The 10,332-nt window shown below is 38.7% G+C and overlaps 1 protein-coding gene across 1 annotated transcript; it reads left to right on the top strand.

Moving 5' to 3' along the window:
• The first annotated feature begins 360 nt into the window (after nucleotides 1-360).
• LOC128552765 (histone-lysine N-methyltransferase, H3 lysine-79 specific-like) lies at nucleotides 361-2,038 on the top strand. The gene is made up of 2 exons (XM_053533828.1): nucleotides 361-745; nucleotides 1,890-2,038. The coding sequence occupies exons 1-2, from the start codon at nucleotides 361-363 to the stop codon at nucleotides 2,036-2,038; spliced, it is 534 nt and encodes a 177-aa protein (XP_053389803.1).
• The last annotated feature ends 8,294 nt before the right edge of the window (nucleotides 2,039-10,332 follow it).

The raw sequence follows: 10,332 nt of genomic DNA, 5'->3' as shown, positions 1-10,332 counted from the left end.
GTACACGAATCATTTAGGCAAGGTAGCCAGAGGAAAATTCTATATATGAGATATTTGGTCTCACCAGCTTTACGTTTTAACAAAGGACATTCTACATTCGTTTGTCAGCTAGTCTAAGACATAGTCACCTTAGTGATTGGACCCAAACCATTGTTCAAGATACTAAAGGCGTAGGCACTTCCCTGGGTCACATAACCAGTATCCTGACAATTTGGGGGCTCGTCCGGGATCTATATCCAAGGAGGTACAGAGACTAGTGGTTTTAACGTTCTGTTTTTGTACCACAAAGCACTGTGACAGAAAGTAGTCTGAGTCACATATACTTGAGTTTTATAGATAGTTCCAGCTCAATATTTCAAGATGGACTACAATAAATGGGTAGCGATGGGTGAACGAATGGGTTTCTCAGGTACAGAGCTGAGCGATTATGTGGATAGAAAAGAAAAGGATTACACTGAGCGTGAGGAGCGTATGCTAAGACGACATGAGGAAAGACGGCGTTATGATGATGAACAGCGTAGGTTTGTGGCTCAAGAAGCCGAGAAGAAGCGACTATTTGAGCTTGAACAGGCTGAGAAGAAAAGGTTATTTGAGTTGGAACGTTTGGAAAAAGAACGAGCTTTGAAGGAACAGGAGTTGGAGATGCTTAAAATAAAGGCTGACGCCGGAGCTTTGGGAACGGATAAAGGTGCTGAGCACTTGAGCAGTAAAACATTGCGGCCAAGGCTGCCGAAATTCGAAGAAAGTAAAGATGATATGGATGCATACCTCGAGCGATTTGAGCGGTTTGCAAAAACTCAAGGATGGAAAGAAGAGACATGGGCTGTGAGCCTCAGCTCATTATTAACAGGAAAAGGCCTGGACGTATATACAAGCATGCCTCCAGACCAAGCAAGTGACTATACTGCATTGAAGAAAGCAGTTCTGAAGCGTTATCAGTTAACAGAAGAAGGTTTTAGATTGAAGTTCAGGGAATGCAAGCCAGAGCGTGGTGAAACTGTTTTTCAGTTTATGGCAAGGCTGGACAGGTATTTCAGTCGATGGACAGAAATGGCAGAAGTTGACAATACGTTTGAAATGCTGAAAGACCTTATGATCAGAGAACAGTTCATCCAAACATGTTCCACAGACCTTGCTTTGTTCTTAAAAGAAAGAGTTGCAAAATCGAGAGCTGAGATCACGCAGTTAGCAGAACAGTACATTGAAGCGCATGGTGGTTCTATAACCTCGAACAGGGTTTTGAAAAATAATTCCTCATCCAATAGGCCACCACAACGTCTAAGTATGACACCTTCATCTCAGCCCCAACAAAGAGAAAGGCCAGCTTTTAAAAAGCCTGTATGTTTTATATGCAACAAGGAAGGTCATATAGCTAGAGAATGCAGAGACCTATCCAAGAGGAAAATTAGCGGTGCTGCTTTAGCTAGTAGGGGATCCTATGAGGAAAGACAGATAAATAGGCATGGCATGCAAGATTCTACACCTACAGACTGGAGAAAGGACGGTCAAGCGCAGAAAGACAGACAGTCGGATGACAGAAAAGTTGCAGCCTCAGTTATAGCAATATCATTAGATGACGAACGGTTAAAAGACTGCATAGAAGATGGACGACTTATGTTAGCACATGGAAAATCGATTTCGGTCATAGCAAGCACCTGTACCATTGATTCAACAAACGGTGAAAGGAACTTGATATTGAAGAAAGGATATATAGGTGATAAAGAAGTTCAGGTGTTGAGAGATACAGGGTGTGAGCTGGCGGCTGTCAGGAAAGATTTCGTATCAGAGAATCAAATGTTAGATAAGAAGTATCTTATGGTTGCAATTGATGGGCGTACAAGGATAGTTCCTTCAGCAAGGATACAGGTTGATACACCATATTTTTACAGGAGAAGTTGAAGCCATGGTGTTGACAACTTTGATCTGCGACTTAGTTATAGGAAATATAAAAGGGGCTTCTGATAGACCAGACATTAACTGGAGTAGTAGGGATGGAGAACAGTCTCCATCAAAAGAAACATTGTTGCAGCTGTGGTAACAAGAGCACAGGCTGAGAAAGAACAACAGTCAATAAAACCTTTGAAGGTCACAGAACCTAAACATGATGAACTTAATGTCGAACGTTTAAAAAAGCTCAGAAGGAGGACAATACCTTAGGAAAGCTGTGGACGTATGCCTCTGATAAAAAGAAAATGAAGACAAAGAGTGGTTTACATTTATGTACGAAGTCAAGAAGGATGTATTGTATAGAACCTTCGAAGAAAAGAGAGGCTGTATTATCAAAGAGATAAAGCAGATTGTAGTTCCAACTCAATTCAGAAAAAGGGTTATGTCTTTAGCTCATGAATCAATAGTTGGAGGACACCTATCAATAAGAAAGACAGTTGATAGGATACAACAAGTTTTTACTGGCCTGGGTTAACTAGTGATGTCACAAGGTTTTGTAGGTCGTGTGATATATGTCAGAAAATGATCCCAAAAGGAAAAGTTAGAAAGGTTCCATTGGGAGATATGCCAATAATGGAGACACCATTTCATCGGGTGGCTGTGGATTCAATAGGACCTATTGCTCCTATTTCAGAAAAGGAAATCGGTATATTCTTACCGTAGTCGACTATGCCACAAGATATCCTGAGGCAGTTGCATTACCTAGGATTGAGACAGAACGGGTGGCTGAAGCTTTGCTAGATATATTTTCCAGAGTAGGATTTCCATCCGAAATCTTAAGTGACAGAGGAAGTCAGTTTACCTCACAGCTGATGGAAGAAGTTTGTAGGCTGATCAGCCTGAAACAATTGTTCACAACTCCGTATAACCCAAAGTGCAATGGTTTTTGTGAGCGTATGAATGGTATTTTAAAGAGTATGTTAAAAAAGATGTGTCAAGAAAAACCAAAAGACTGGGATAGATATTTGTCAGCTGTACTGTTTGCATATCGAGAGGTTCCACAGGCAAGTACAGGATTCTCACCATTTGAACTTCTCTATGGCAGGACAGTCAGAGGACCTATGCAAGTACTTAAAGAACTTTGGACTGAAGCTGAAACACCAGAAACGAGAAACACATATGAGTATGTATTTAGACTTACGGAATAGGCTGGAGGAAACATGTAGATAGCTAGAGAAAGTCTTCATTCAGCACAAGAAACGTACAATTACCATTACGACAAGAGTGCCAGAAACAGAAATTTAAAGGTCGGGATAAAGTGCTGTTACTTTTACCAACTAACCACAATAAGTTAATGCTTCAGTGGAAAGGACCTTATGAAGTAGTTGATGTGGTCAACAAAATGGATTTTAAAGTAAAAGTCGGTGACAAGATAGGGCTTTACCATATCAATTTACTCAAAAAGTACGAAGAAAGACAAGATATTTTGCAGGAAGTGTCGCCGTGATCGAGGCCGATGTTAGCACAGAGACTGGGGTAGTTGATGACGAAAATTTGCTCGACCTTGTCAGAATAGGAGGGTCAGAAACATATGAAATGTACAAATTAATCCTCATTTGTCTGAAAGCCAAATTACTGAAATTAAGTCGCTTATAAAACAATATCAAGACATTTTCACAGAAAGTCCTGGAACGACGAATCTTGTAGAACATAAGGTCGAACTTACAACCACAGAACCTGTTAGAGTCAAACAATACCCCATACCATATGCGAACGTAATGAGGTTAACCAAGAGGTTCAACACATGTTAAACGCTGGAATTATTGAACCTGCCACCTCTGCATACAACTCCCCTATCGTTATGGTGAAAAAGAAAGATAATACAAACAGATTTTGTATTGATTTTAGGCGGTTGAATTCTATAACTAAATTTGATACGGAGCCTATGGGAAATGATGAAGATATTCGGTCAAAACTTCATGGAGATAAATTCTTCACAAAATTAGACCTCAGCAAAGGTTACTGGCAGATTCCTGTCGAGAAGCAATTTAGGCACTTGACAGCCTTCACAACATCTGAGGGAAGTTTCCAGTTCCGAAAAATGCCATTTGGTATGATAAATTCTGGTGCTACATTTAATAAAATGATGCGAAAATTATTGACAGGATGCAAACATGCTGACAATTATGTGGACGATATTTTAGGTCACACCATAACGTGGGACACACATGTCTCAGTGTTACAAAATATTTTTAAGAGGGTTAGATATGCAAAGCTTACACTAAAACCATCAAAGTGTCTCATAGGATATGATAATGTTTCATTCACTGGGCATAAGGTCGGAAATGATCAGCTGGAGATGGAAGATGATAAATTAGAGCGTATAAAGAATGCAGAAGAACCTAAGACTAAGAGACAAGTGCGGAGTTTCCTTGGCCTAACTGGTTATTATAGAAAATTTATAGCATCATACTCCGAAGTTGCAGCACCACTGACCGACTTAATCAAGAAAGGGAAACCTAATACTGTAGTATGGGAGGAACAACATGCCAAAGCTTTTCATACTTTGAAAACCTTGCTTACACAAGCACCTATTTTACGGTTACCAGACTTTTCACGACCTTTTATATTACAGTGTGATGCTTCAGATACTGGGGTTGGAGCAGCACTTCTTCAGAGGTATGAAGATGGACAATTTCCCATAGCATATGCCAGTAAGAAATTGCTCAAAGAGAGAGGAACTATTCGGTAATTGAAAGAGAATGTTTGTCAATAGTTTTTGGTGTTAAGAAATTTCAGAAGTATTTGTACGGCAGTGAGTTCATCCTGCAGACTGATCATGCCCCATTGAGTTACATACAGAAATGTAAAGTAGAAAGCTCAAGACTTATGAGATGGGCATTGTTTTTGCAGTGTTACAGATTCAAAATTGAATATATTAAAGGTACAGAAAATGTATGCGCTGATTATTTAAGTAGACAATAATTGATTACTTGAAACAGAATATGATGTGACTGATTTTAACACAAAAAAATCAAGAAATAGTAAAAACAAAAAAACAAAAAAAGGATTTGTTTACAAATTATTCTTCATGTTTATGAAAAACTTAGAGTATTTTCTTGAGAAGGGGGCTATTGTCAGAATAATTTGTATATCTGATATACTGATAACGTAACACATAAGCACAGATAGTGATTGACTCCCTTTTCATGTTGTCGTTGCTATAATTATTGTTGAATTGCTGTAATTAATAGAATTTGGGTCATTTGTGGCTGATTTGGGTTCATTATGTGAATGACTGGGTCCCAGCTTCGCACATTATGCCATATACAAAAATTAAAGGGAACCAGATATTTGATAGAGCAGGTACTCGTTGTAAGACACAATGTATAAATTTGGACCAATCAGAAACAAGTTCTAAAAATAGCACGTCTGCTGGGGTATAAATAGGTAGATGAATGATAGAGAGCTCATTCGGTATCCAGCGGTTGAAGAAGACACATCGAGGATTCAACTAATAATTTATCCCAGTACCTTGATAAGGAAGTTATTGCAACTACACTGTCAGGGCGGATAAATTATTCAAAGGAAAAAATAGAAGTTCGTAGACTAAAGAAGAGTATCAGAATTTCGATAAGGTTTCGAGCTATAGGGCCAGCGCATAGGAGTTTAACCTTAAGGGTAGTTGAATGCTATAGACGATAGCATATATAGGCTGAGCATCGGGAAGCTGAGACAGAGACCCTGAGTTTGGTAATCTACTAAGATAGTAGGAGAGTTCCAGCTTATATACGGTTCAGCATTATTGGCGAAGTACAGCCAAGGCATCGGGGATAATACCTATATGGTAGTTGAATGCTACATATGATAGCATATAGGCGCTGAGCATCCAGGAGTCAGGGCAATCATATAGAGTTAAGAGGACAGAGGCCGAGCATCTATGCGATAGGACTCGTATGTTGTTGATTCAAAGATATTGTCTGACGGGAACTTCAACAAAAAGACCAGTCAAGTATAGAGTCTCCAGCCTTTGGGAGTTTGAGCTAATCATTTTTAAATGAAGATTGTTAGTTCGAAACATTTAATGATTTGCCTGATCCCTGAAATCGTCTAGCTTATAATAAGAAATCATTTACGAATCATTGGTACACGAATCATTTAGGCAAGGTAGCCAGAGGAAAATTCTATATATGAGATATTTGGTCTCACCAGCTTTACGTTTTAACAAAGGACATTCTACATTCGTTTGTCAGCTAGTCTAAGACATAGTCACCTTAGTGATTGGACCCAAACCATTGTTCAAGATACTAAAGGCGTAGGCACTTCCCTGGGTCACACAACCAGTATCCTGACACCTACTGACCTAGTTTTTTACCCCTACATGACCCAGATTCAAACTGGACATTGAGATCATCAAGATTAACATTCTGACCAAGTTTCATGAAGATATGGTTTTAAATGTGACCTCTACAAGCTTTTCCTTTGATTTGACCTGGCGACCTAGTTTTTGAACCCAGATGACCCAATACTTGTCCAAGATTTTATTGAGGGTAACATTCTGACCAAGTTTCATTAAAATTGGGCCAAAATTGTGACCTCCAGAGTGTTAACAAGCTTTTCCTTTGTCCTGAACTGGTGACCTAGTTTTTGACCCTAGATGACCCAAAATCGAACTTATCCAAGACCTTTTTGAGGGTAACATTCTAACCAAGTTTCATTAAGATTGGGCCAAAATTGTGACGTCTAGAATGTTAACAATCTTTTCCTTTGATTTGACCTGGTGACGTAGTTTTTGACCCCAGATGACCCAATATTACACTCGTCCAAGATTTTATCAAGGGTAATATTGTGACCATGCTTCATTAAGATTAGGCCAAAATTGTGACGTCTAGAGTGTTAACAAGCTGGACCAAAATTGTGACCTCTAGAGTGTTAACAAGCTTTTCCCTTGATTAAACATGGCGACCTAGTTTTTTGACCCCACCTGACCCAGATTTAAACTTGACCTATGGATCATCAAGAATAACATTTTGACCAAGTTTCATTAAGATATGGTCATAAATGTGGCCTCTAATGTTAATTAGCTTTTCCTTTAATTTAACCTAGTGACCTAGTTTTTAAACCTACATGACCCAGATTCAAACTGGACATTGAGATCATCAAGATTAACATTCTGACCAAGTTTCATGAAGATATGGTTTTAAATGTGACCTCTACAGTGTTAACAAGCTTCTCCTTTGATTCGACCTGGTGACCTAGTTTTTGAACCCAGATGACCTAATACTTGTCCAAGATTTTATTGAGGGTAACATTCTGACCAAGTTTCATTAAAATTGGGCCAAAATTGTGACCTCCAAAGTGTTAACAAGCTTTTCCTTTGTCCTGAACTGGTGACCTAGTTTTTAATCCCAGATGACCCGATATCGAACTCGTTTAAGATTTTATTGAGGGTAACATTCTGACCAAGTTTCATTAAGGTTGGGCCAAAATTGTGACGTCTAGCGTGTTAACAAGCTTTTCCTTTGATTTGACCTGGTGACCTAGTTTTTGACCCCAGATGACCCTATATCAAAGTCGTCTAAGATTTTATTGAGGGTAACATTCTGACCAAGTTTCATTAAGATTGGGCCAAAATTGTGACGTCTAGCGTGTTAACAAGCTTTTCCTTTGATTTGACCTGGTAACCTAGTTTTTGACCCCAAATGACTCAATATCGAACTGTCCAAGATTTTATTGAGGGTAACATTCTGACCAAGTTTCATTAAGATTAGGTCAAAATTGTCACTCTAGAGTGTTAACAGTCAAATTGTTGACGACGGACGGATGAACGGATGATGACGGACACAAGGCGATCACAAAAACTCACCTTGAGCACTTTGTTCTCAGGTGAGCTAAACACTAAAGTTGTCACAGGAGTGACGTATTATACCCCAACGATATGGCCTTATCACAGAACTAAGCCAATGCGAAAGCAGCACTTTCTTGAGCTTTGACCTAAATACCTCAAATTCAATACAGATCATTTGCTGGTCCAGATCAATCTCCATATGAAGTTTCATGATCCTCCGCCCAAGTGTTCTCAAGCTGTTGTATGGAAAAGGTTTAAATGTTCCGGGTCATCCTGACCTTTGGAACTCAAATAAATACGGGTCATCTGCTGGTCAAGACCAACCTTGTACTAAAGTTTGTGATCCTCATCCCAAGCATTCTGAAGTTATTGTCCAACAACCGTTTTAAAGAACCGTTATTTATTTTGTTGGATTTAACGCGACACCGACACATTATAGGTCATATGGCGACTTTCCAGCTTTAATGGTGGAGGAAGACCCCAGGTGCCCCTCCGTGCATTATTTTAAAGAACCGGGTCAGTGTGACCTTGACTTGTGACCTACTGACCTCAACATCATTAGGGGTCACCTGCAGGTCATAATCAACCTCCCTAACAATTTTCATGATCCTAGGCTCAAGCATCCTCAAGTTACAATCTGAAAAACATTTCACTGTTTTGCCTTATTGTGACCTTGACCTACTGACCTCAAAGTAAAACTTGACCTGTAGTTCATGATGTTACACCTGTGTACCAAACTTTATCATCCTAGGCTCAATGTCTCAAGTTATCATTTGGAAACGGTTCTACTGTTCAGGGTCACTGTGACCGTGACCTTTGATCTACTGACCTCAAATTCAAACAACCTGTATTTTATCATGTTACACCTGTGTTACAAAAGCTATGATCCTAGGCCAAAGCGTTCGCAAGTTATCATCCAGAAACCATTTACCTGTTCAGGGTCACTGTGACCTTGACATTTGACCTACTGACCCCAAAGTCGAACTTTACCTGTATTTTCTTATGTTACACCTGTTTACCAAAAAATATTTAAATCGGTCAAGCTTTTCATGAGTTATCATCCGGAAACCATGAAAACCAACTGACTGAAAGACAGACAAGCTTACTACACTGGAGTATAACAAAACATTCTCTTCAAAATTTCATGGGAAATATTACTACGTTAATTAGTAGACAACTTTTACAAAATAATCCAGAAAACATTATCTAAAATAAGATTAATGAAACTTATTATGTTTTATGAGCATAACAAAACCAATGTGATTTTAGTACTTTATCTCTTAAAGAAACAGAACTTAGTCAATCACTGCTGTTCTCAAAAGAAATTTAGTTTCCAAGTAAATCCTGAATTCCTATCTTTAAAAGTTTTTTTTTTTTATTCAAGTTCCCTTGTTCTTCTGTCTTTTCATATTTTCTGGTGTTTCTTTCTTGCTTTTCAAGTATACTGCTTTTGTTGACCTTCCATTTTGTAGCTGCCTGCTCTCAAGAAGTAAACCTGTAAAACACAAATCAAACATTGTAAATTGATAACAAGAGGGTCATGATGACCCTGGATCGCTCACCTGAGTGATATGAGCTACATGTTTCAAATGTCAAACTGATGATTTTTAGAATTTTTTTGGAAAATTTTCCGATGTACAATCAAGTAATCCCTGGGGCGGGGCCAATTTTACCACGGGGTTCGTGATTTGAACAAAGTTTGTAGAAGCCTACTAGGCAATGTTACATATCAAATATCTAAGGTCTAAGCCTTCTGGTTTATTTTTAGCAAATTTATGAAGATTTCCCTATGTACAATCAAGTAACCCCTGGGGCTAGGTCAATTTGACCCTGGGGGGTCAAGATTTGAACAAATTTTGTAGAGGTCCACTAGGCAATGCTACATGTCAAATATGTAATCTCTAGGCTTTTTGGTTTATTTTTAGAAAATTTTGAAGATTTTTCTATGTACAATCAAGTAACCCCATGGGGTGGGGTCAATTAGACCCCGGGGGTCATGATTTGATTTTTTTTGTAGAAGTCTACTAGGCAATGCTACATGTCAAAGATCTAAGATCTAGGCCTTCAGGTTTATTTTTAGAAAATTTTTGAAAATTTTCCTATGTAAAATAAAGTGACCCCTGGGGCAGGGTCAATTTTGAACCCGGGGGTCATGATTTGAACAAATTTTGTAGAGGTCCACTAGGCAATGCTACATGTCAAATATCTAAGCTCTAGGCCTTCTGGTTTATTTTTAGATTTTTTTTGAAGATTTTCCTATGTAAAATAAAGTGACCCCTCAAAAGGGGTCAATTTTGACCCCGTGGGTCATAATTTGAACAAATTTTGTAGAGGTCCACTAGGCAATGCTACACGTGAAATATCTAAGCCCTAGACATTCAGGTTTATTTTTAGAAAAAAAATGAAGATTTTCCTATGTAAAATGAAGTGACCCCTGGGGCGGGGTCAATTTTGACCCCGGGGTCATGATTTGAACAAATTTTGTAGAGGTCCACTAGGCAACGCTACATGTGAAATATCTAAGCCCTAGGCCTTCAGGTTTATTTTTAGAAAATTTTTGAAGATTTTCCTATGTAAAATGAATTGACCCCTGGGGC

Source organism: Mercenaria mercenaria, unplaced genomic scaffold (genome assembly GCF_021730395.1).
Source record: "Mercenaria mercenaria strain notata unplaced genomic scaffold, MADL_Memer_1 contig_3134, whole genome shotgun sequence".
In the NCBI taxonomy this organism is placed as follows: Eukaryota; Metazoa; Mollusca; class Bivalvia; order Venerida; family Veneridae; genus Mercenaria; species Mercenaria mercenaria.
Note: the sequence above shows the minus strand (reverse complement) of the source record. Positions and strands in the feature narration are given on the sequence as shown.